Source organism: Chrysemys picta, chromosome 24 (genome assembly GCF_011386835.1).
Source record: "Chrysemys picta bellii isolate R12L10 chromosome 24, ASM1138683v2, whole genome shotgun sequence".
Taxonomy (NCBI): domain Eukaryota; kingdom Metazoa; phylum Chordata; order Testudines; family Emydidae; genus Chrysemys; species Chrysemys picta.
This window is the reverse complement of record NC_088814.1, coordinates 893,445-919,694: the sequence shown is the minus strand read 5'-3', so window position 1 is coordinate 919,694 and position 26,250 is coordinate 893,445. Positions and strand designations below refer to the sequence as shown.

The window sequence follows — 26,250 nt, the reverse complement described above, 5'->3', positions numbered from 1 at the left end:
GCCTGTGAGTGGAGTCAGAGAATCCTGGGCTTCTCTATCTTTCTGCACCAAATCCAGCTCAGACCCCGGGCGGGGGGGTATGCCCGGGGGAAGGAGATTTTTGAGGGGATGAGACACTGTTGGTCTCTGACCCGGTCTGGCCATCATCAGAACCTGCCTACAGCACATCTGTGATTGGTGCATCCAACCCTCAGAATGTGGGGAAGGGGAGTGGGATTTGCTGATTTGCTCTGGGCTCATTTCAGAACATGCGTGAGCTCTGGAGGGAAAGCGCTGTCTCTCCATGTATGTTTGTTCAGTGCCCGTCACCTGGGTGCCGCTACAGAATATAAACCCTATTTCTAAAGGCCTCCTGCGGCCCCATGCCCCTCCCAGCAGCCCCCTGTTTATTGCAGATCGCCTCAGCATGGTGCTTGACAAACAAACGAGCAAAGACAGAGTCCCTAGCCCCCATGGGCCCAGTCTTCTTCCCGCTGGGTTGTACCACCAGTGAGGAGTTCATTCCAAGAGGGCTTGTCGCACAGTAGGGTGCCACACACCCAGTGGGGGAACTCCCTGCTGTGTTGAGAGGCTGGAATAGGGAATAGCTTTGGGGACCCAGCACCAGAGCCGTCAAACACTGAATGAAGGAGTCAGCAGAGCAGGTGTGAGAGACAAATCCAGACTGATCAGCCCAAACAACAGCTCTGGGGATGTAACCAAGTAAATCACCATGCAGGGGAATCGTGCGAAGCAAGACAGAGGGAAGCCCAAAGGGGGGACGTCTGGGACACGGCAGCAGAGAAGTGGACTGTAGCCAGGGAGGGATTGGGTTACAGCATCTGGCAAGAAGCCCCTAGCAGACCATCTCTCGTCTGCAACGTCTCTGCTTTGTTGTCCAGAGCATTTTGCTTTCCCTGTTGTTTGGAGTCTATGCTTGTGTTTTCTAAAACAACTCCAAAGCCCCAAGGACCATGGAGCTGGGAGCAGCCTCTGTAACCCGCCTCCCGAAGAGCTGGCCAGGAAGTGAGTGCTGTGTGGAGACCTAAAGCGCCGCTTAAGAAGCGGAGCCTGTGAATGGTCTGGAGACGGAGAAGAAGCCTTTTATGGTTGATGGCAAACCTCAAGCATCTTCCCACCACATCTCCCTCCTCTAGCCCTGCACCTCCCCACAAACAGACCCAGCTCTCCTGGAATAACGCGTCCAGCAGCAAACTGACTGCAGCAGGCGCCCCCATTCTGTGAGGCTTCAGGAGCCAGCTCTGCAGCGATAGCAACATGAACCTGAGAACTGTCCTCATCCTCTTGGTCCTGGCGCTAGCCACGATCTTCGCTTTGGTTTGTGTGTTGCTGACGAGAGGAGCGAAACCAGCCAGCTGTGAGCCGCAGACCCTGAGCAGCCAGGGGGGAAAGCACAGTGATCAGAGCCTGGTCTTCGCTGATCTGACGCCGGAAGAAATGGGGCAAGTGGTGATGTATCTTCAGGAAAACCTTGGGGTGCCATTGGTAGATGCCTCTCAAGCAAACCCTTCTGATAACTGCATTTATTACATTGATGTGCAGATCCCCACCAAGGCAGAGGTGCTGGGGTTCTTGGATCGTGGGGGCAGGCGACCCCCGCGGCAGGCGCTGGCTGTGGTGTATTTTGGAAACCAACCAGATCCGAATGTCACGGAGTACGTGGTGGGTCCCCTGCCCAAGCCGACGACTCACAGGGATGTCACAGTGCGGAAGTACGGAGGGAAGCTGCCGTATCACCGCAGACCGGTGACTGAGAAGGAATACAAGGATATTGACCGCTTTGTCTACCAGGAGTTCGCCAAAGCACCCGGCTTGCTCAGAGAGTGCTGTGATTATGATGAGACCAATTTTGCTACCCTCACCACAGTTCCTCGGGGGTTCCAGTCAGGAGATCGTGCCACCTGGTTTGTTCTGTTCCAGAACGTGCATGGCAGCGGCTACTATCTGCACCCAGTGGGGCTGGAGGTGCTGGTTAATCACAGCAGCCTGAACGTCTCCCAGTGGAGGATAAGCCAAGTGTTCTATAATGGCCAGTACTATGGAGACATGGAGCAGCTGGAGACCGAGTTCATACAAGGCCGCGTGAAAGATGTAAAAGTTAAGAAAGTCCGACCTGACGAGGAATTTGGCTCCATGAGGCCCAGAGCAGCCCACGTGGCACCAGGCCCTTTGCAATATGAGCCCTGTGAACCCCGCTACAGCATCCAAAACAATCACGTCATCTTCCAGTCCTGGAGTTTCGCCTTTGGGATGGATGTGAACACAGGACCACGTCTCTTTGACATCAAGTTCAATGGAGAGAGGATTGTCTATGAGCTGAGTCTCCAAGAAGCCCTTGCTGTCTACGGCTCTAATTGTCCCGGCGGGATGGTGACTAGATATATGGATGGGAGCTTTGGCATTGGCAAGTTTGCTTTTGAGCTGGTCAGAGGTGTTGATTGCCCCTACACAGCCACCTATGTGGATAGACACTATCTAGCTGAATCAGAGACCCCTAAAGTTAATAAAAACTCCTTATGTATTTTCGAGCAGGACACTTCAGTCCCGCTGAGGCGCCATTACTCCAACTTGCAGTCCCTGTACTATGGCGGGCTGACTAAATATGCCCTTGTTCTTAGGGCCATTTCAACTCTCATAAACTATGACTACGTCTGGGACTTCATCTTCTACCAGAACGGAGCGATTGAAGTAAAAATCCACGCCACTGGCTATATTAGCTCGTCCTTTCTCTATGGCACAGGCACTGAACATGGCAATCGGGTTGGGGAACACACCCTAGGGACAATGCACAACCATCTCATCAATTATAAAGTGGACTTGGATGTTGGAGGTAGGTCTCTTTGCATGTGTGCTCGATCTCTCTCTCTCTCTCTCTCTCTCTCGTGCCTGTGCATTGTGAAGGACACCCAGCACTGCGATGCTCTTTGTAGCTATGGGGAACCACATTCTGGGAAGAGCAGCCCAAGGTGGCGCAAAGGGGGCTTCTGAGTTCTGGGCTTGGCCAGGGCCTGCCCATCCCCCAGTGTAAATTAGAACCTAATTGAAGGCAGATTCCCACAGCCCAGAACAGCTGCAACCCAAAGGGATGAGGCAGCCGCATCCTTCCCCACCCCTTGGCTCACTCCTCTGCCAGGAGCTGAGTGTGTTGGGGTGTCATTACAGCAGCCCTGGGTTGCTCTGGGATCTGCCCTGTTCTGAAATGGTGTAAAGGGGCTGGAATGTAGCAAGAATTGGGGCCACTAGATATAAGCTCTGCATTCTATAGGTTGCCATTCAGGGAGCTGGCAGGGTCCCCTCCCCATGAAGCGAGCCGGAGACCAGTGTAACTAAAAGTGGCACAGAAACTCACCAGAGCAGCGGATAAAGTGGAGCAGCCAGATTAAATTAGAAAACTTTCTGGATCAACTTCCATAGGAAAAACATCAAATTTGGCAGGTTTAGGAACTGTAGACACAAACTTTGCTGACAGCATGCCATAGATCTTGGATGCAACCGCCTCCATGGGGGGAGAAGAAAGGATTCAGCATTGAACATGGAAGAGTATAACTTAACTGCCCGTGGGAATAAGAAGCTAGGACGGATTCACTCCAATCCACCTGTGGGGGCATGCATTCATTCTGCACAGGTAAGAGGCCACTTTATGTAACAGACCTACTTAGCCCCAAAGGGGATGCTTGCAGGAATCAAACCCAGCTATTAGACTAGGATATAGCATGGAAAACAGATTACTCTTGCTAGTGACTTTCTGCATGAACAGTGTCACGTGACAAAATACCAACCATACCTTAGCCACATACCAGTAAAGTATCCAATTAACCACTAGGTGGTGATTATCAGCATCCCAATAGGTGTGAGCCTGAGCAGTGGAGCATCCGCTGAGCAAGTCCCGTCCCAGAGGCATTCTCAGCACACATGGGACAGCCGCCACAAGGAGTGTCAGACACACAGGACAGTTGGCAAGAAGCTGAAACTTCAGTTCCTTCCTGACTGCCATGGCATGACCTGGGGCAGGACGGATTCAACGGCAAATACCCCTGTGTCATGTGACTCCTGTGACTGGTTTCACAGGAAGAGTTAACTTGTGAAAAGGCAGCAGCTGTTGGAAGCTTTTGGGGACCGTTTCTGCCCTCTTGGCATCATCAGCCAGCAAGAGTCTCTTGTGATGCTATAATGCTTCTAACTTGTGTTGCGTTGGCTGAAAGCACTTGGCGTCCTCCCGGAGAGCTGCAGGCGCAGAGCTCTAGCTCCTCGCTATATTCAGCTGTTCATTTTCTGTCCCCTTCTGTCCTTTTAAACTCTCTTGAGCCAAGCACAAGGTATTTTATAACTAAAATTAAACATTAGTCCTCTCAACAAAGATGGGCTGGGCCTTGCCCCTAATCCACCCAGGTCATGAGTCCCATGGGACCAGCACCTCTTAGAAGACTGGACGACAGACTATTGAAGGTTGCACAATTAGAGGATTGGAGGGTGAACTGTAACATCTTGCTACCCTCGAGGAGTTAGATGGCTGAACGATCTAAATATGGACTGGTGATACCTATGAAAAAAGATGCACCTATTAAAGAACTACCTCTATACTCGTGTCACAGACAGAGGGTGGCAGATACAGCGTTTAGTGGTGGAGCTGCCTGAAGAGACATCATAGAAATATAGCAGGTGATTTTGAAACACATGCACTGTATAGTAAGCCCTGTGCAATAAATCTCAGTTCCCCATGCCAGCTCTAAGTGTTGAGAGAGGAGAACACCCTTTTTCCCAGGAGTTATGGGGGGAAATGACCTTTCCCCATTTCCCACATGGCTGAAGAATGGAAAGCAGTGGAGCAAGGAGGAGTTTCCAAGAGGACACAAGTAGTTCGGGTGCACAGCAGGGCGGGCTGGGGATCCTCACCCTGATGAGTCGATCCCGCAGAGAACGCTAGAATTTTTCATGTCCCAACATGCTAAGTGAGTAGGAAGTTCCTTGTTCTGTAGTATTGTCAGCTGCTCCTTTTGGAGGGCGTGGTGTTTCCTCTGCAATAGATTGGTTCTGTTCAAGAGCTTTCACACAGTTCTTCGTCCTCCTGAGTGAGCTGCAGGGCCTGCCTCTGTAGCCTGCAGCTTGGAATGAGCCAAGGCCTGACTCTTACAACCTGTCGGGAACCCCAGGAGGTCAAGGGCGCAATTTCTCAGAGGTTTTCTCTTTGCCTTGTAGGAACAAAGAATTCTCTGGTGGCTCATGACATGACATTCGATACCGTGCAGGCTCCTTGGAGTCCAGAGCACCAGATACAGAGGCCACGACTCACCAGGAAAGTCCTGGACACTGAGGACAAGGCCGTGTTCCCACTTCACTCCAAGATTCCCAGATACATCCACTTCACCACCAACGTTGAAAATAAGTGGTGCCACCAGCGTGGCTACAGGATCCAGATAGTCAGCTTTGCTGGGGATCATCTGCCAGAAGCCAGTTCCATGGAGCGGTCCATCAGCTGGGGGAGGTAAGTGTTTACATTTAGAAATTAAGCAATTCCTGCTTGCGCTTAAAGAATTGCCATCCCTCTCTGGGTTGGTGCCATGCTGGGACCAGTGGCTGCAAAACCGGGGCTGTGGGGAACAGCCCCCAATGGTACAGCAATGGGCCAACAGCCTCCTGCTTCAGGGCCTGAGCCAAGCACTGCTTGCCTGGCAGTAGGGGAACCAGTTTTTCCACAAGTCCCCCTATGGGGTTTCTTGCACCTTCCTCTGAAACGGTGGAACCTTTCAGAAACGGGACACTGGCTTGGATGGACTCTCCAGTCTGATGCCAAGATCAAGGAGGGAATTCAATGCTGGCCTGTTTCCATCCAGCCTTGCTTGGGTGCCGCAGTAATGCTGTGTTCGGATTGATATACCGGCTGGGTTATGCCTCTGACCCCGGCTCTCCCACCCTGTCCTGCTGGGGTCTCTCTGGGGCAGCAGGGATGTGAGACCCGGAGAGATGGATCCAAAGCAGAAACTGACCTGGTGCAAGCTCTGCAGATGCGCTTTCCCTCTCTGCCATTGCTCAGGCTCTGGGGGCCCCATCACTGCTAGCGAGCCCCCCCCCCCCAGGGGAAATGATGTAAAATCCCTGCACTGAAATAGCATCCAGGGCTGGGACAAAGTGGAGGGAAAGTGGCCGGGAGTACGGCGGCGCTTGCTCCCCCTGCCCAGCTGCTGGAGTCTGGGGAGCTGTGAGTGAAGATAAAAATAGATTTTAAAAGCATCCAGGCACAGCTCCCATGGTCACCGTGGGCTCAGCCCCAGAGATGGGGGCCCCTGTCTGAGGGGAGGGGGGGAACTTACCATGGGCTCAGCCCCAGAGATGGGGGCCCCTGTCTGAGGGGGGGACTCACCATGGGCTCAGCCCCAGAGATGGGGGCCCCTGTCTGAGGGGGGGACTCACCGTGGGCTCAGCCCCAGAGATGGGGGCCCCTGTCTGAGGGGGGGACTCACCGTGGGCTCAGCCCCAGAGATGGGGGCCCCTGTCTGAGGGGGGGACTCACCGTGGGCTCAGCCCCAGAGATGGGGGCCCCTGTCTGGGAGGGGGACACTCACCGTGGGCTCAGCCCCAGAGATGGGGGCCCCAGTCTAAAGGGGGGGAACTCACCATGGGCTCAGCCCCAGAGATGGGGGCCCCAGTCTAAGGGGGGGGGACTCACCATGGGTTCAGCCCCAGAGATGGAGGCCCCAGTCGGGGGCGGGGAGGGGGGGATGACGACTCACCTCAGGGTCAGCCCCAGAGATGCTCCACGCTATTTTGCTGATGACACAAACCCCAAAGTATTTCAAACCCCAATTCTCTTTCCCCTGGGCCATGGCTCTTTGTTAACTTTGTCCTTGCTCTGTTTGGAGAGGGAAATCAGAAAGGGTCATGCCATAGCCCTGGGCTGGGGGCTGGAGCTTCCTGCCCTACAGGGGACAGGTTGAACAATTAAAATAAATATTCTTGGCCTTTAAAATGCAAGAGAAAAGGGGCAGAATTGCTTCTCTCCACAGTCGTTCATTGACTAGAAGCTGGAGCCAGACAAATTCAAATCAGAAATTAGGCCCCAGTTTTCTGCAGTGAGGGCGATTAGCCATTAGAATGAAGTCCCAGGGTAAGTGTTGGTTCTCTGTCTCGTGATGTCTTCAGATCAGGCCTGGGTCCATTTCTGAAGTTCTAGGGCTCAATACAAGAGTAACAGGGTGAAATTTAATGGCCTACCTATCATACAGGAAGGATATGATAGATCTTATGGTCCCTTCTGGCCTGAAATGCTGTGAATCTCGATTGTTGTATGCAGTGTTGGTCCCAGGATATTAGGGAGACAAGGTGGGTGAGGTCCAATAAAAGATATTATGGCCCCCCCCGTCTCTATGTGAATCTAGATTGTTATTTAACACCACCTACATGTTGAGTCTTGTCATCTTGAGCAGTGTCCCTTTAACTGTATTATGATGCCCACTGCGAGGGAGCAATTGGGGGCTCACAAGGTCCCTGTAGCCGGAGCTCTAGGGTAATCTCTCTAGCCCTTGCTGTCATGTCCCAGACTATCTCTCCACCACACAGCCTGTGCCATGGCCTGTCCTCCAGGACGCATCTGTCTGACCATGTGGTGCTGATAGTTTCATGGCCCTTCCGTTTCATATCCTCTCCCCTGCCCCTTGTCAGCATTTGCAAGTGTGGGTGGGTCCTCTCCCGGGGCGCTCCCCATTGACAGATGCTGTGTGAGCGCTGCTGATTTGCAGAGAGGGTGTGCCGCTAGCACGCCGCCCCGACAAATGCACAACAAACACCCACTCTCTAATCGTCACACGCTCTCGGAGCAGGGATTATTATTGCCATTCTGCCGCTGGGGAAACAGGGACAGAGAGGAGAAGTGACTTGCCCAGGCTCACGCAGCAGGGAAGAGAACCCAGGAGTCCAGGCTCCCAGCAGGGATGTCGTCACTCAGGCTCAGTCTGCATGGGGAGAGCAAATCAATCTCTTCTCTCTGCTCGTTAGGTACAAACTGGCCGTCACCAAACGGAAAGAGGAGGAGCCGACCAGCACCAGCATCTACAACCAGAACGACCCCTGGACGCCCACCGTGGCCTTCGCTGACTTCATAGACAATGAGACCATCGTAAATGAGGTGTGCTGGGTTCTCCTTCCACTGAGGGTTGCAGCGCCTTCCAGGGGAGTGTGCAGGACAGTCAGACAGACACACACAGCAAGCAGATGGGGAGTCCAACCCACGGGTGGGCAGACACAGTGCTGGCTAGAACAGGTCATGTCACAGCCAGCAGGGTATTCCCTCATTCCCTGTGTGTGTTGAAGTGTCTGCTGGACCAATGGTCAGTGCTCAGTGGTGTTTACAGAGGGTCTGCCCCAGGTGTGTTCTCCTGAAATAGCCCAATGACGCGTCTCTTCCTCTTCCAGGACCTGGTTGCCTGGATTTCTGTTGGCTTCCTGCACATCCCGCATACTGAGGATATTCCTAACACAGTGACTGTGGGGAACGGAGTCGGCTTTTTCCTGAGACCCTACAACTATTTCGATGAAGACCCCTCTGTTCACTCACCTGACGGCATCTATTTCAGAAGTGACCAGGACCCCAGCATGTGTGAAGTGAACCATATTGCCTGCCTGTCAAAGACCGCCTCGTGCTCACCAGCCCTCCCCCCGTTCACCTACAACGGCTTCCAGAACCAGACAGGTCCCTGAGCCACTGACTGCAGGGCCTTGTAAACGTGCTGGTGATCGACTGTTCGTTGGGCCACGTGCTCAGGTGTCCATCGAAAGCAGCCGTCAGCCCTGGCTCACTGATACCTGTAGATGGTTTATACAGGGCCATCCTTAGGCATATGCAGCTGCGTAGGGCACCATGGAATTTGGGGCACCAAATTGCCCCAAATTTCATGGTGCCTTAGGCAGCTGGGTGCTGCATACGCGACAGCACGAGCCCTGTTGACCAGCCCTATCCCTCGGCCGGACCCCCTGCAAGGGGCAGGGCCGTCCCTAGGCGGGTGTGGGGCCCCGACAACTCCCTCTGCCCTGCCTCTTACCCTTCCCCCTGCTCCGGGCACGCCCCCATTCCACCTCTTCGCCCAGCGACCCCGCACTCGCTGTCAGCGGTGGGAAGTGTCGCAACCTGGCCCCAGCCCGCTCTACTCCAGCAGCTCCCAGCCGCGGCGCTCCGCTTCCCGCCGCTGCTGGTGAGTGGGGGGATCCCTTCCCCCAAGCCCCCTCCCCCAAGCGACACGGCTGGGGCCAAGAGGAGGGAAGTGGACCGGGCTTCTCCTAGCCCCCTGCTAATCCCCCGGACCACTCTGGGCCTGCGGGGCCCCCCAAAGTGGCCCCCCACAGCTTCTGCCTCCCAGACCCTGGGGGGGGGGAGGCCTGGGGCCCCACACAGTCCCCCCCACCCCCTGCGGGGTGGCTATGTAGGGCACCCAAATGGCTAGGGACGGCCCTGGGTTTATATTTAGCTGAACAGTCACACTGCTTACGGTGAAAGAGGGTGCTCTCTCTCTGATCAAACATCATTGGTGTACTCTGGGGCTGCACTGAAATAAAAAAATGCACAAGTCCTAGGCAAAGCACTGAGATCAGACCAGGAGAAATCTTGCACTACCCAGCGCTGAACTAGATGAGACCCCTGCAGCATGTCTTATTTCGCCTCACTTTTTTTCCTGTGATCCCCTGGTCACTAAGTACATTTTGGGCTGGATTTTCAAAGGAGCTCAGCTCCCATTTAGGCACTTAAATGGGCCAGTCAGAAGTGTAGGTGGGAGCTGAATTCCTTTGAGAATTTGGCCCTTCAAGTGCAGTTCTGCAAAGTGATTCTATCTTGGGATTTCTCAGCATGCAGGTGACTGAAGCTGCTGCATATCCTGTATAATGCAGCCCACAGAATTGTGCAGGGCGGCACATGGCTGGTCTCATCTCTAAGGCCACGGGGATTGAGATGGGGCAGTGCACGCTGGAATCTGTCAGCAAAACAAGTTGTACCTCTGTATTAAAGAGGAGAGGTGGCTGCAGTCTGCTCCACTGAATGCCAAGTAGGTGCATCGGTCAGGTTCCTGGCGTGTTGTCAGCAGGGCCCTCAATTGGACAAAGTTTGAAATACCTCATGTTTAATTAAAGTTTTCCCAGGTCCCTTTTGATTCAACAGATACCTAGTGACCTGGTGCAGAGTTGCAGTTTATCTAAGAGTGTATATAAGAAAATTAGACACAGAAGCTCTGCACACTCACTAGACGTGACCTGATGTAGCTTCAAGTAAAACATTCACTAGCAAGCGTCTGTCGTCTTCTCACAGGCCTACCCAGGAGCTCAGGGTGGATGTGCATTCAAGACCAATTTTTATTTCCTGTAACATTTCTGTATTGCCACAAGCTCTGAATCCTCATTGGCTTAGATGTATGTCAGTCAAAATATTACAGCTGTTAGTACATTCACATCTACACCTCTACCTCAATAGAACGCTGTCCTCGGGAGCCAAAAAATCTTACCGCGTTATAGGTGAAACTGCGTTATATCGAACTTGCTTTGACCCACCGGAGTGCGCAGCCCCCCCCCGGGAGCACTGCTTTACCGTATTATATCCGAATTCGTGTTATATCGGGGTTGAGGTGTAGTCAATAGTTACACATATGTCACGTTATAAAACACAGGAAAAGATGTGCTATTAATACTGAACCTAATAAAAGGTAAGTGACAGCAGTGTCATTTGGAAAAGCCTGGTTTTTAAAAGTGCGAATGGCTTTAGAAATGTCTTGCTTTTGTCTCCCGTTTTCTGTTGCTGTAAGACAGGGGCTCTCCACCTTTCCAGACGACTGTACCCCATTCAGGAGTCTGATTTGTCTTATGTACCCCAAGTTTCACCTCACTTAAAAACGACTTGCTTACAAAATCAGACATCAAAGTACAAAAGTGTCACAGCACACTAGTTCTGAAAAATGGCTGACTTTCTCATTTTTACCCTATAATTATAAAAGAGATCAATTGGAATATAAATATTGTACTTAGACGTTTCAGTGTATCGCATATAGAGCAGTATAAACAAGTCACTGGCTGATGACATTTTAGTTTGTATTGACTTTGCTAGTGCTTGTTATGTCGCCTGTTCTAAAACTAGGCAAATAGCTAGTTGAGTTGATGTACCCCCTTGAAGACCTGTGTGTATCCCCGGGGGGGTGTAACCCTGGTTGTGAACCACTGCTGTAAGGGAGCGAAGGCACCGTTGGGTGGAAGTTCCAGGGCACTGGGTGGGAGGCAGAAGATATGGGTCCTGTTCCCAACTCAGCTTATGATTCAGTGTGTGTAACCTGGGAGGTGTCACTTGACCTCCTGGTGCCATGGTTTTCTCAGCTGTAAAAGGGGCACGAATGACTCTGTTGCAAAATGCTTTGAGCTCAGTGGATGAAGGTGATGAGTGTTCCCATTGGAGGGAGGCAGGGCTGAAACAGACCCGGAAGGATTTCTGCAGAGACTCAACAGGAGGGTGTAGGACCGGGCAGGAGGCGGGAATGCACCTGGCAGACTATCAGAAAGCTCAGGATATGTTGCAGCAGACTGCAGATGGCGGACGGATGTTCAAGATGGGCCTCCAGAGCTGGTGCAGTTTGGGGACTGCCAGTTCCATGGAGAGTTGGGGAGATGGTAGGGCATCGGCTGGCATGCTCATTTGCATGGAATTGCCCATAATGCCCCTTGTTATTTCACTGCACAGCTAGTGGGAGAACAGCCTGGATGGTTTGAGTGCTGAGGCAGTGCTCCCCAGGTTGTGAACCACTGCCAGGCCTCAAGTCTGGGTTTACAGGACTGTTGTGTGACCCTGCAGCTGTCAAGGCTGGCCGGGGAAGGGGTCCCAGTGACCAGGAAGCTGTGTTTGACACAGGGTGTCTTGTTCGCTCAGGCTTTGGGTGTTTGTTTAAAAGCTGAATTTCTGCATTCCCATTGCTTAAGGGGACATAGGGCTCTCTCCCCACCAGAACAGGGTGGCAGCAGGACCGCCCAGAGGATTCAGGGGACCCGGGGCAAAGCAATTGTGGGAGCCTCTTCCATAAAAAAAAGTTGCAATACTATAAAATACTATATTCTCGTGGGGGCCCCTGTGGGGCCTGGGGCAAATTGCCCCACTTGTCGTCCCCCCCGCCCCGGGCGGCCTTGGGTGGCAGCAGACCTTTGCTAGGTGGATCCATGCAATAAGGGCTGATAACAGTCCCTTATTTTTTCATCTTGGTACAACAAGACTGGGAGTTGCTGAGTGCTGCAAAAAGCAGCAAGAAACCCCCCTGGTGATGGTGAATGGAGGTGAGTCCTGTTAATAATTAATTCTAACAATAATCTCAGAGGAGAGAAAGGGCAGGGGTGCTAAGAAACCAGTCCCTTGTTTTTGAAATACAACGTTGGTAACCCTTTCTCCAGGCTTTTGGGGTTGGTTTTGCATCTGTCTGCTAGCTGGTCAGGAGGCATTTGCTGAGGGGGCTCGGGGATTTGCAGTCTCTGTCGGGTCAAGGGAGCTGGTGCTCGAAATGGCATTCCCTGCCTAATACACTAGCACTCGAGTGCTTTTCAAACCCAGACTTGTGTGTGATCCATTCCCTAGAGACGGGCTGGAACCAGAACCCCAGTTCCAAACACTCTGGGAAAGTTCTGCTTCGGGCCTAAACTTTACTCCCTGACTCCAACTCCTAACACATGGGGATTGCGCTGCCTGTTTGCTAGGAATAGGACATGATGATCTGGGGGGCAGTGGGAAGACGTGCTCCTGTAAGTTGGCCTTTATTTCTCCTCTCTCCACCCCCGCCAGGCCCTGGCCGTCAGTTCTGACTCTGGAGCCTGTCAGGGGTGCTGCAGTGCTGGCTGGTTGTGGGAGATGGGGGCTCAGAGACGCTGATTGTCATTACAAGGGCATTGCAACACACTGGAAGGCGGGGAGGTGGAGGAAAGACCTGGCCTGGCCTGGCCTGCTGTGCGGGGGTTGCAAGATTCTCTTTGCAGCATTCAGCGCAGTGACAGGAAATAAATGCTAGGTTCTGCTCTTGGTTCTCAGATCCCCTCTGTCTGTGATGAGAAAGTTTCACTCCCTTAGGACACTTGTGGGCTGCTTCATTGTCTCTCTAGCACAAACAGTCCTGGCACGAGGGGTCAGAGGCTGAGGGCCAGGCAGCTGGCTTGGGGCGGGATGTGCTGCGGCATTGGGGCTGGAGCGTACAGCTGTGAGTTGTGCTGGGCACTGCACAAAGGAACAGGCCCCTGCGCTCAGGAGCGGGGGAGCTAAGTGCCAGCTATTGCGGGTTGTTGTGATGACGGCTTTTCTCGCCAGCAACCGCAGGGCTGGGGGGAGGGGGCCCTTGGTGCAGGATGGGGAGAGGGTCTGAGAGCAGCACAGGCCCAAGGAAGAGTGGTGCCTTCCCTTTAATGAAGGGAACTCTCCGTGTTCCTCTGCCCCACTCTCCGGGGCTCTGGGGTCAGGGAGGGGGTTGGCCTGAGAACAGGTCATCAGCCACCTTCGAAATTCCCTTACTCTGGCTGCTTCTTCCAGGCCCTATTTGCTTGTGACATCACAGCTGTCACCACACTAACCAGTCGTGACATCACTAACAGAGGCGGAAGCGGCCATTGTGCATGGCACTGCTGGCGTGGTGTCCAGGCGCGGGAGAACCCAGCAGCCGAGGAGGAGGGGGAGGAGACTCACGGCTGACCGAGAAGTGGGGCTGGCTTAGCTCCCAGCGTGAGGATGCCACCTCTGCTCTCCTGCTTTCACCCCTTTCCCAGCAGGTGACAACCCCGCTGCTTCTGAGCTCTCCGGCGCAGGGCTAGAGCGCTGTGGGGCAGCCTGTGGGAGGCTCAGCTCCCCCGCCCTTGGGTTGCCTGTTGTTCCCTGAGGAATATTTGTTCAATCGTTGATTGTGATTTGTAAGGAGCCCAGTCGTACACAGGGCAAGGGGCACGTGGAAGGACTCTGGGAGCAGCACTGCCAGGGTTCCAGCGGCAGGAGTTCTCCAGGTGTTCCCTAGCTGTGCAATACCTTTGCTACCGTTCCACGCACACGCCGCGTGCTGGGAATGCTCTGTGGACCCAGTCCATTGACAGCAAAGCACTAGTTGGAAAATAAGGGACAAACAAGTGAGTTAATGTGTAACAATTGTACCAAGCAGGGATTAATCAGCCCCGGCCTTGGCTCTTGTGGAGAGCGATCCTCCTAGCTCTGAATCAGAGACCCGGACCCTTGTCCAATGGCCCCACAGCCCCGCCAGACACCTGCAGGGCCTCAGCGCTCGCGCAGCCCAGCGCCGCCCGGGGGCACAGAACATCTGAGCAAGTCCCATGTGCCCCGGCGCCCGCTTCTTCGTAGTGGGGCTTGTCCCAGGGAACATGCACCAAACTGGAAGGCGAGGCCCCAGAGTCCAGTGGGTTTGTGTGTCTGAGGGTGGGGAAGGCCCATGTCTGCCCCAAGGCACAGACGCTTTACCAAGGTCAGGGCTTGGCCTTGCTTTCGAGACATTGGTCAAACCGCACATGCACCTTAGGTTGGGCAGTCCCATGGGAGAAGCAGGGGAGTCTGCCTCATGCAGCACCTGCCTTGACCTCTCAGGGGCTGGGACGTTCGCTGGGGCAGCAGGCCTGGCTTGAGACCTGCTGGTCTGCATAAGGAGCTGCGATGCTTTCCCCATCTGTCAAACGGCAGCACGGGACTCTGGGGGGCTGGTGTGAAGGGCTGGTGGAGCACCGGTATGTGTGCGCAGCACAGTGGCCGTGTGAGTGTATGTCATGGAACCCAGGGGCTGGGTCGGGGCAGTTGGGTGCCCAGGGCAGGAAGGGACGCGGTGATGGGACTGATCACAGATGTCGAAGGTCAGGATTGGTAGGAGGGTGTATGGTGCTGTGAGCTGAACAAGAACAGAGCCCATTGAGCCGCAGAGCATCTCCGGCTGCTGGAGGCCGTGATGTCCCTGTCTCTGGGCTGACAGCGTCGTTTGTGAGGTGGGTTTTGTGGGATCAGAGCTGGAGGCTTTCTATAAAAACGAGCCCTGGGAGCTCCCTGCTCTTGGCTGAGAGATGTTTTATGGCTGCTGCATTCAGGGGATCCCTGCCTGGGCCAGGCCTGGCACACGGGGCCCGCAGTGATGGGCCCCTCTCTCAGGCTCCTTTGTGCTCGCTCAGGGACACGTGCAGGGTTCTGTGCTCTTTGCTTTAACACAAGGGCTGCTCCTTCCTGCTCTAGTATCAACTCCTCTCTCCTGGGGGCTACTTCAACCCCAAGGCCCTGACAGGCCCAGGCAGGATTTCCTTTCCCCAGGAGCAGCAAGGTCCGGTCAGTTCTCCTGGCCAAAGTGCCCCTCGGTGACGTTACCTGGGTCTCGCCCAGCTCTAGGCTCAGGACGGTGTCATGCTGCTTGCTCTTACGTCCCATCCCAGAGGTGGTTGCATTTCAGTGGCAAGAGTCTATCCCCAGTCTATGCCCTATCGGAGGGCTCCCCAGAAACCTCAATGTATTAGGATGGTTCCTCTTTTAATAGAAGAACAGACGGAAAGCCGTATGGAAAGCAGTTTACTTTGCAGACTCCCGACTGGCTGGGAGAGACGCCACTTCCTCCCGGCGCTTTGCCAGCTGACAGTGGGTCTGCAGAGATTATCCAGGTGGACAGTCCAGGAATTGGTTCCCACGTAAGGGCCAATGCCCAGGAGATGAGTGGGCCAGAGTAGCTGCCCAGACAACGGCAAACGGAAGGTGCGGAAAATACCTGCCTGGGAGTGGAGGAGACGTGTTAGAAAAGTCCTTGCTGTTCGGCTCCTCCCTGCACAGGAGGGAACGATCCTGCCTCCGACCCCAGGGTAGGTGGTGGACTAGCTGGTTATGGCTTTTCCATCTCCTGTGTCTGTGGTTCGGCTGTTGTACACTGCTCACAGGTGGGGGGTATTAGCAGCAGCATCCTTTGCCCCATCTCTGGCCTCTGAGAATCTCAACGGGCTTTACAAACATCAGTGCGTTGAGCCTTGCGCTCTCCCTCCTGCCCCCATCCTCGTCCCTGAGGTCCTGTTGCCAGGGAAGTACTGAACTCACGAGCCCCTGGGAGTCTTTAGAGCAAGAAGGGGTTGCTCTAACAGCTGTGCTCTGGTTGGACCACAGGTTACTGGGCTCAGTCATGTCCCACGGCAGGGAAGTATAGTTGCCTCTACTACAAGGGTCCCTGGGTGGGGCAAGCGTGGCACAATGGTCTATTCTGACCTTCATGTCCATGGGCCTTGTCTCTCATGCTTCCACCATCTTCACACCATCTGTGACGGTGCAGGTCCCTCTGGATTTATGCCAGAGCAGACGAAAACAGAATCAGGCCCCATGAGCTGGGAAAGCAGAGGTATGGAGGGGTCAGTGACAGCCATAAATGGGATGCTATTCTCTGAATGTTCCCTGCCTTCCGCACACGGCGAGCCAGTCCCTGGGGAGGCCAAGTTCTCAGAAATCCATCACTGTCTGCCCAGTGTGTTTACCGGATTGGCCTGCCTGGACTCTGCTCGCTGCGCTGACGCAGGTGAAGGCTAGGAGGGCACCGTGCTAACTGCTGCCAGCCAAGACTAGCTCCTCACTCCCCAGCACTTAGTCCCCCAAAAGTTCCTGGCTGGCCGGGAGCACTTTAGATTAAATATTTGCCCAGAGGACACGGACAGGCTCTCTGACGGAGGGGATGTTGCAGGAAGTGCAGAGGCTGAGAGCGTTTCCCAGAGCCCACATCGCTGATTGTGTGACTGGACGCTAACCAGAGCCCTGGGAATCTCAGGGAACACGCTGTCCCAAAGCCAGCGATCCGGCTGTTGTGCTTAGTGGATCAAAGGTTGGCGAGAGGCACTGGGGCTGCAGTGAGGTTTTGTCGTAACTTGTTACGTATTGAAACTCTCGGGATCAAGAGGAGCTGGCGGTTCTGATGTGGTTGTTTTTTTCTCCCTGTTTATTATTGTTTCACATGGCATGGATTGGGAACTGTGGGTGCTTTATAAATAGACTGAAGGTTAGTCCTGCTTTCCTGGCCTACGTCTGCAGCCGCCGCCCGAAGGCTGCGTCACAGCCTCCTGCAGCCATCGCTCCTTGGCCCACGAGCCCTGCGCAGCGGCCTGTAAACACTGTAGAGCTGCGAGAGGAGGGAGCCAGCCGCTGAGGACCCGGCATCACTGGAGATGCTCAGAGCTGGGACAAGGCAGCGCTCACCCACCAGTGGTAGTTTAGTACTGATGAAATCAATCTCACCCCGATGCACGTCCATCCCACACCAAAGGAGTCTACAGCCGGGGACACGTCTCCTCTTTCTCCAGTGCTACACACACAGGTGCTGCAAGCTTCCTCACGTAGGGACCTGCACGGCCCAGCTTGCAGAAGATAAGATGCATCAAACATGGCCACACATATGCCCCCTTCCTTCCTGTTGCTGTGGTTACCTGAAGAGTGGTCCCCATCCTGTGGCCTCTCCTGACTCCCTTCTGCATGCTAGGGGAAGCCCCCTCTCCCCCCCCAGCAGCCCAGAGGCTGTGGAGTTCAGGTCTGGGCTGCGTCCCAGCCATGGTGCCCAGCACGCGGAGAAGAGCCTGGGGCAGGTGGAAGTTCACGTTCAATCCTCAGATGGTAAAACAAAGCATGAAAGCCCCTGCTCCTTCCCCAGAGCCCTGGGCTGATTCCTACCGTGTCCTTTCCTGCCTCGGGGGCATGGGCCAGACTTGCAATACCATTGAGCCAAGACCAGTTTCCTTAGGCACAAGGAGAGAGGAGCTCCCAGCAGCTGGGAGCGCAGAGCTAACCCAGGCAAAACTTCCCCAGATCCTGCTCTGCCCTCACCCCCTAGAGTGCACCCCCTCCAGCCATGGCCTAGTGTATGCTGGGCCTGTGTGAACTGAGTGCAAGGGTCTCAGCCCAGTTCCTACTGGAGAGGCGTCCACACCAGTAAAACCACGCGCACCAGTGGCAGCCTCAGCAGAGAGGCGACAGGTTGAACCGGCCACGGGGCCTGTCTTGCTCCAGGTCAAGGATGAGGCCGATTGGTGGAGTGAGGAGCGGACGGGGAGAAGAAACTTGTGCTGTCGCTGCCCCTCCAGGATCTCTCATGTCTGGAGAATCCGCTCAGGACAGAGGAAACAAAACTGGGACTGGGAATGCAGCTCCTGTGAAACATCCAGCAGAAGGGGCCCTGCCCCGGTTCAGAAAGACGGGGGGTCCTGGCCCCAGAACACGTCCGTCGGATCGCAGAGCACCTTGCAAAGGAAGGTCTAGCGTCACTCCCACTTCACAGAGAGTGACACTGAAGCATCGCTCAGGGATGTGACTCACCCAAAGCTCCCCTGCTCCTGGAACCTCTGAAAGGCCGAGTTTGAACCCCCCGGAGAACAGTCGTAGTGACGAGGAACGGGATTTTCTCCCTGTGATGATTTCGCATTGGGTGCCGGGAGGTTTGGGGTCAGTGGCCCAGGGGCAGCGTTTGCCTGCGATGAGTGCTCCAACGTTTGTCAGCCACCTTGTCTCATTAAAGACGATGAGGCCCAGAACATGCTGCAATATAGCGTCTGACTCCTGGTCAGGGCACACAACATAACCAGCCACAATGGAGAGAGGGGGGCTAGACCAGAGGTCGGCAACCTTTCAGCAGTGCTGGGACGAGTCTTCATTTAGTCACTCTAACTTAAGGCCAGTAATACATTTTAACGTTTTTAGAAGGTCTCTCTCTATAAGTCTATAATATATAAACTAAACTATTGTATGTAAAGTAAATAAGGTTTTTAAAATGTTTAAAAAGCTTCATTTAAAATTAAATTAAAAGGCAAAGCCCCCCGGGCCGTTGGCCAGTACCCGGGCAATGTGAGTGCCACTGAAAAGCAGCTTGCATGCCGCCTTCGGCAGCCGTGCCATAGGTTAAAAATATAAATATATGGAGATATAAATATCTCCTAGAACTGGAAGGGACCCTGAAAGGTCATTGAGTCCAGCCCCCTGCCTTCACTAGCAGGACCAAGTACTGATTTTGCCCCAGATCCCTAAGTGGCCCCCTCAAGGATTGAACTCACAACCCTGGGTTTAGCAGACCAATGCTCAAACGACTCAGGCCAGCGACGGGAAGGCCAGGGGATCTCTGCAGGCGTGTGAAGGAGGAATTCGGCTCTGGCAGGCTGTGAGGGGTGATCTGTAGCACACAAGGAATCCCAGGCAGTCCACTCCCAAAGCGCTATCTCAGAAGGAAACTTGGACCAAGACCAGGCCGGATTTGGCAGATATTACAGCACCCTGGAGGGCCAGGAGGAATCTTGTGTTATCCTGGCAAGAAGCTGTGTTGCTCTCTCAGAGGTTGGATGGGTTGCAGCTGTTCCTAGCCCCAGACAAATGTTCCTCAATGCCGAGAAACTCCATTCGAGCTCCCAGCAGGACAGGGGGCCTGGACGTCGGCTCTGGGCCCATATGGCACAGACTCCATCTCTCCTCTGGAGGAGGCGCCTGTCCCATACCTGCTGAGGGGGACAGGGCTAGGCCAGAGCGTGGCATTGCCTCCCAGGCGGGGTGCTGCTCTGCCCATGGGTGCCCCGCAGGGTGGGGCGTGGGGGTTGCCAGCGCTGTGGGTGGGGCCAGACGATGCTCCTCACTCTGAACAGACAACCCCGGAAATGCAGCATTTCGCCCTGCGGGTCTGTGTGGGGCTTGGACTCAGCCACCAGGGAGACAGGGGTCCTTTGGGGGGAGCTGTGTTGGGATCAGAGTGACCCCGGGGTGATTGGTGACCCCCTCTGGGCAGGGGCTTCCTGGAGGGAAGGGTCTGCATGCCGTCAGGATGCAGCTGGAGGACACGTGGAGAATCTGAACACCTTACACTGGGCAGTGGCGAAGCACCTGCTGGATTTCAGGATCTCTGGCTTTTCTCCCTTGGCCCTCGCAGTGCTGGGTCGTGACCGTGGAGCAGCTGCACGTACAGACATTGCAGCCCTCTGGCACACACGCCAGGCTCCTGGGGACATGGGCAGAGCCACGCCCCATGGCCTGGCCGAAGGAAGGCCTGGGCACAGCGCGCTCTCCATCACGGGGGTGTTTGAGCAGAACGAAAAGTTCCAACGGGTCATTTTCTTTCGATGAAACCCAGGCCCTGTCCATCACTGGGTCAGTTCCCTAGTCACTCGCTTCCCCCCGCTGTGCCCAACGGATCCAGGCCAGGCCATGTGGGTCTGAGAGGGGTCGGACGCTAGAGGCCAGGCTCGGGGCTGGGAAGTAGACAGACATTCTGCGGGGGTACCATGCTAGGTGCTCAGTGGCTGTGGTAGTGCGGTGGTGCCAGCTGGGGATGGGGACAGGGCGGCGTGGTGGTGGAGTGGGAGAGGCGCTTTGGGGACTGGCTACGGGGAGAGCAGGAGGCATTTCTGGACATCAGCCCCTTGTCCTGGCAGCAGTTGGTTGTTTTCTGATCAGAATTTCTCGGAGGAGAGAGGAGCGCCCCCACCCCACCGCACCCCCCCCCCCCCACCACCTCCTGCAGCTTGGCCGGGAAGGACATCTGGGGAGGTCTCTTCAATAAGACTGGAAGAAGCTGCTGCCCAGTGACTCTCAGGGCCTCCCCTCCCCCTCCTGTTTTCCATGTGGAAACTTCCCAGGGCAGAACTCTTACTGGGACGTTTCCAAGAAAAGACATTTTTGAAGCTGAAGCCAGATTCCCTGGCGTGGTCCAGAAAGGCTCTCGCACAAGGGACTCTGGACCAGGAGTGTTTAGCAAAGTCATTTCCTAAGCCCCATTTCTGTGCACATGTTCATTCCCCTTTTGGAGCAGCTCTCACAAGGCCCCAGGGCCAGGACGCCCCTCAAACTCTGCTCCTCGGTGGGAGCAGGCAGCAAGCCGGGGCTCTGAACGCAGGGCCAGAGAGCGAGGGGCCTGGGCGGAGGAAAGCATCTGCATCCTCAAAGGCCCCTCGCCAGGCCGATGCTGCGGATTATTTTGGCTTTGTGCTGGGCTAGCGGCTTGAGACGCGAGTCGGATCAGCGCCAGTCACCGCACAGAGACTGTCGTGACCCAAGGAGCTCAGAAGCTGTTTTCTGCAGTGAAGGGGGGAGATGTTGGGTACAGCTGGAGGACGGGGTCTGCTTCTCCTCTCAGGCCGTCAGTTTCACATTCTGACTGCTGTGGGGCTGCTGGCCATGAGGCGCCCCAGGGCCCATCGTTCCCGGGGGACTGTCACAGCGTGGCCGGTCCCTTTAACTGAAGCGGGCCCAGCTCCCCTCGGCCTGCACAGGTGCATCCCCGGTTGAGCTGATGAAGAGGGCAGGGCAGCAGCTGGGACTAATAAATAGAGGAAGGCAACTTTGACAGGGGAGACGGGCCTGGGGGTGGGAAAGGGCAGCGGCAGGAGTGGAGCTGGCTTCGGGGAGGCAGCCTGCCCTGGGGCTGGTGCTCCTGAAGAGGAATGGGGATGAGTGGGAGAGCCAGGCCTGGGTGGCTGAAATGGGCTGAGGGCTGGGAGGCCGGTGGGAGGTAGAAAGGCCTGGGAGTTCCTGCAGAGACAGAGCTGGGCTGAGGGGAGAGGCTGAGCAGAGCTGTGCGGAAGCTGGAAGCCAGGCGGACCTTGGGGAGCAAGGGCCATGCCCATCTGGGGTGCAAGACTCCTGGGTTTAATTTGGGCTCCCTGTTAATAAAGGAGAGCCTGAGACGTGGGAGCGGCTGTTTGACACAGGTTCCTGGTGCGGGGTTATCGAGGAGCCCTGCGAACAGACCCGATGCAGGGATGCAGCAGGGCCCCAGGCTGTGGGGGACACTCTGGAAGTGGCGACAGAATAGGGACAAACAGCCCCGTGTAAATGCATTCAGACAGGGCCCCCGGGCTCAGCATCCCCATTCAAACCAGGCGGCCACCCCAGCTCTGCTCCCATTGTTTCTGGCCCGGTTGGCCTGAGGCTCAAGGTGTGGCAGGGTCACAGGAGTTGCACAGGGCCATGGGCTCTGGGACTTAAAACTGTCTGATGGGAATGTGGAAGCCAAAATTGCCCTGTCAGACCCACCCGGACAATGTCCCTGCACTCCCTCTGTGTGCGAAGCCATTGGTGGCCGGAGAGCACCATGGTGGAGCTGGGATTCCTCCGTCTGCACAACGGGTTAGCTCTTGTGCTAGTTGGAGGGACATGGGACACACGTGTTCTCTGCGTTCTGTGGTGAGCAGGAGGAGGGACATGGAACACACACACGTGTTCTCTGTGTTCTGTGGTGAGCACGAGGAGGGACACGGGACACACGCATGTTCTCTGCATTCCGTGGTGAGCACGAGGAGGGACACATGCGTGTTCTCTGCATTCCGTGGTGAGCACGAGGAGGGACACGGGACAGATGCATGTTCTCTGCATTCCGTGGTGAGCACGGGGAGGGACACACGTGTGTTCTCTGCATTCCGTGGTGAGCACGGGGAGGGACACACGTGTGTTCTCTGCATTCCGTGGTGAGCACGGGGAGGGACACACGTGTGTTCTCTGCATTCCATAGTTAACATGAGGAGGGGTTTGAAAAGTGGCATTTACTGGAGAACAAGAGGCCTCGGCCCCTAGGACCGTCACAGTACAAGCTTTACAAACACTGGCGCTAATCTCGGGTCTGGCTGGTCTGTGCGGAGGGCCTGGGATTGTGGGTGGCTTTCCATCACCTTGGCAGTCTGGGTTTCTAGGGCCAGGCACAGGCTCATTCAGACCCTGATGCGGCTTGGAGAGGCCCTGCGGCTGCGCTGGATCCATGCTTAGCTGTGGGCTGGGCTGGGCTGGGCTGCGTTCCTGGAGCAGGGGTTCAGTTATGGCTCCTCATGGCTGCCCTGCGCTGTCTCTGGGGCCTGTTCCCCTGACCAATACCGCGGGATGATTTATTTTTCCAAACATCCCTTCAAAGTGTTCTGCAAATCTCCTCTCTGTCCATCGGGGCCCTGCCCCCAGCACCTGGTAGCTGAGGAGAAGCTGCTGCGGGAATCCTTCTGTTCTCGGCACCATTGCAGAAAAGATGTGGGGAGAAAGCCGAGTGTTAGCCTCTAGAACCATTTAGGTATCTCCTGCAACGTTGGGAGGAGGGCAAAAGTGGAGCAAGTCGACCTATGGAAAGTCAGGGGGGCAAATCAAAGTCGGGGGGAGGGGAACTGTAAACGGTGCTCCTGCTTGCATTATTCCCTTGTGAGCCACAGAATTCGCCTGTGGAAATATCCCGAGCCAGGACCCCAAATCATGAGCCTGGCTTACAAATGATGAGATTTTGTTTTTTTTAAATAACTCCTTTTGACACTTTGCCTTTGGGGATCACGTTTCCTGGCTTTTCTCTGTAACCAGGAGGCCTAGAACCTTGCATTATATTTTAACAAAAGCTGAGATTCTCTCATGATCCTCTGACTCCAGGAGCTGGGCCTTTAAGAAAAGCCCCAACTATTGCAAGAGCCGGTACCACAGCTCACACAAGCAGCCAGCTGCTGGGAGCAGGGTGGGTGGGGTTTAGCTGATGGTGAATTCAGAGGTTTAGAGGGTGTCCAGCTGCACAGTGTCCATTATTTATCAGCAGGGCCCAGCTCTTGGGGATGTGACCCCAGCCTGGGACAAGCTGCTCACAGCTGCGTGGTTCAAGGCTCTTGACCTGAACTTTCTCACTGAGCGGAGATAAGGGCTGCGTTTCACTGGCTGGCAAACATGAAACCCTCGCGCTGTTTCCCCTACTTGCGTACGCCAGCGTGTTTTGGTGCAGAGGCGTTTGCCTGCCTGCTGTTTGGTTAGCTAACGTCACAGCTGTTTGGTTAGCATCTCCCCACACAGTTTCAACAGCGGCGATAGCCGGCTGGAGCCTGCAGGCAGGTGGACAGGAGGCATCCGTGCGAGCTCTGCGTTACAGGCACAGAGCAGAGATGTTGGGCAACGCTGCGTCTTGTGCAGTGGGGCTGATGCCTGTGACAACTGCTTCCACCCGGGGCCTGTCCCCCTGGCTGCAGTTCTCACTGTCCCCGTGGCGCCAGTCACCCCAGGATGGTTAACACTGAGCCACTGCCCTACTTCCCAGAACCTCTTCCGCCTGAAACCCAGAGCCCAGGGGCCATCTCTCCCTCCCCTCCTGGGGCCAGACCCGCCCTAACAATAGCCCCATTGCTCTCTGTGCTGTGGGGACACACACACACTACAAAAAGAAGAACAGGAGGACTTGTGGCACCTTAGATACTAACAAATTTATTAGAGCATAAGCTTTCGTGGACTACAGCCCACTTCTTCGGATGCAACCCACTTCTTCGTGGGCTGTAGTCCACGAAAGCTTATGCTCTAATAAATTTGTTAGTCTCTAAGGTGCCACAAGTCCTCCTGTTCTTCTTTTTGCGGATACAGACTAACACGGCTGCTACTCTGAAACACACACTACAGCTCAGCTTCCTAATCATCTCCTGCCTTGAGTGCTCAGCCCCCGTCGCGCTGTTCTTCATGCCCCCACCCCAGCTGAAATGCTGCTGTTGAAATGGTTTCCCTCCCTCCTGGCTCTGACCCAGCACCCCCCTTTCGAAGGGCCATCAGCTCCCCATTGCTCTGTGCATCAGGTCGGGCCCTTGGCTTCCAGGCTCTCCATCGCTCGGCTCCTGCCTGCGCCTCTGCCCCCCGTAATGGCTGCGTCCCAGACCCAGGGGCCCAGCCACCCCCCTGCCTTCCCGCTAAAGAGAGGATCCTGCCCCACAGCCTGTGTGAGCCACGCACGATCATCTGTGTGCAGCCTCGTCCACCCCACGCTGCCGTTAAAAGCCGGGAATCTCAGCGAGCGCACAAGCTGCCCCGGCGTTGGCACACGTTCTGATTTCTGCTCCTGAGAGTCAGAAGGGACCCACGTCACCAGATAGAAAAGCAGGCTCTTCTGGTTCATTACGTGACAGCGAAGCCACGCGGTTGAGTCCTGTGCATGCTAATGGCATGTGGTTCCAGGTGGCTGGCACGCCAGGCAGATACCAAATCCATAACTCATGCTTATCAGGAGAGGTGCTGATAATGCTGTCGGGCAGGGCTGCCCTTCCTCGACAGCGCGGGGGCAGCATGGCTGCAGGGGAGGAGAGGACAAACTTAGGGACAAAGGTGTCAAGAATTGAGTATATTCCCTTTGCTTCAGATCCCAATGATCCTTCAGGGTTTTATTTTAGAATAAACAGGTTCCACCTTTCCCTGAGACCCATTTCAAGGGCTGCATGTCTCATATTCTTTGTCGCTGCATCAAGTGGGGCAGACCGGGCGCTTTTGCAGGATGCCAAGGCCCAGGGCAGATGCAGAGCTGGCGGCATGGGGTTTGTGATTAGGAGTAGAATCGAATTGGTTGTTTCTCTGGGCGTCTCTTCTACCCTGGGAAGTTCAGCTCTGAATGTAGCAAGCTAGAGAGTGAGGCCAGATTCAGAGCTGGTGTCAGCAAGGGCGACCCCACAGCGGCGCATGGGAGTTTTACCACCGCCTGCAGTGGGAGCAGGATCGGGCCCTACGCAAGGCGCACCCTCCTGTGGGAGTGCAGCCCTGTGTCCTCCTCCTCCTCCGTTGTGCGCTGGGCAAGCGGGAAGCGAGGGACTTACTGAGCCAAGAGTGTCTGGGGTCTAGGGTACCTGGACGCCGAAGTTCCTTTGAGGCCACACAAAGCCCAGCAAAGTGTCTCTAGAAAAGCACGACCACAGGCCAATCACTGGGGAAGCCTGACTGTCTAGCGCCATTGGCAGGTCCTTCTGGAGTTTAGGGGGATACTGGCCCAGTAAGCAGAGTCTGGCTCAGTTCCCAGTTAAATTACAGGGTAGTGCAAATGCCCTAAAGGTGCCCATCTATCCTTACCCAGCTCTCGGCTTTCATCCTGCTCCCACAAATGCGGCTGAGAATCAAGCCCACGCTACGGTGACACCTCTCTCCAAAGTGCGGAGCCCAACCAAGGGCCTGCGTGACCCCACTACACTCCAGTAAATGCCAAAGTGACCCCACTGGATCTCTGAGCGCGCTGTGCTTCGTGCCGCCCGCGTGACTATCAGTCCTTCGGGCTCTGTTCAAATAGTGTTCTTGACACTCGTAATGTAAAAAATGAACGGTACTATTGTGGTTCGTAAGCGACCGTCAGGAGGCAGCAGGAATTGTGCACAGCACAGGCTGGGTTCAGTTTAAAACAAACCCGAGTGATTTTTCCTAGGCTATTCTTGTACCGTAGCCAGTAGCCTGGTGCTGCAAAGGGTTAACGGTGCCCTCAGGTCAGTGGATGGCAAACAGCAGTCTGTTTTGTCAGCCTCTTTTTCTCTTTTACGTAAATTGCTCTAAACAGG

General features: G+C 55.1%; 1 protein-coding gene and 1 long non-coding RNA gene across 4 annotated transcripts; one reads left to right on the top strand and one right to left on the bottom strand.

Annotated features, from left to right (window-relative positions):
* The first annotated feature begins 101 nt into the window (after nt 1-101).
* LOC101946562 (amine oxidase [copper-containing] 3-like) lies at nt 102-11,060 on the top strand. 3 transcript variants are annotated; one of them, XM_024111375.3, is made up of 4 exons: nt 102-2,830; nt 5,197-5,482; nt 7,990-8,119; nt 8,407-11,060. In XM_024111375.3, the coding sequence occupies exons 1-4, from the start codon at nt 1,258-1,260 to the stop codon at nt 8,689-8,691; spliced, it is 2,274 nt and encodes a 757-aa protein (XP_023967143.2). In that variant the 5' UTR covers nt 102-1,257; the 3' UTR covers nt 8,692-11,060. The 3 variants fall into 3 exon arrangements, with proteins under 3 accessions (XP_023967143.2, XP_005310112.2, XP_042699937.2); XM_005310055.4 differs by lacking the exon at nt 102-2,830 and adding an exon at nt 2,842-3,625; XM_042844003.2 differs by lacking the exon at nt 102-2,830 and adding an exon at nt 3,632-4,659.
* Nucleotides 10,142-18,859, bottom strand: LOC101946367 (uncharacterized). Its single transcript, XR_006172943.2, has 2 exons — nt 16,208-18,859; nt 10,142-15,726 (listed from the first exon to the last, which is right to left on the bottom strand). It is a non-coding gene; the product is annotated as an uncharacterized LOC101946367 (long non-coding RNA).
* Between the last annotated feature and the right edge of the window lie 7,391 nt (nt 18,860-26,250).

Excerpts from the sequence above, each read along its gene's own strand:
- LOC101946562 (XM_024111375.3), top strand. The coding sequence starts at position 1,258 with ATGAACCTGAGAACTGTCCTCATCCTCTTGGTCCTGGCGCTAGCCACG. Across the intron at positions 5,483-7,989 it reads CGGTCCATCAGCTGGGGGAG|GTACAAACTGGCCGTCACCA; the intron begins GTAAGTGTTTAC and ends TCTGCTCGTTAG. Across the intron at positions 8,120-8,406 it reads ATGAGACCATCGTAAATGAG|GACCTGGTTGCCTGGATTTC; the intron begins GTGTGCTGGGTT and ends TTCCTCTTCCAG.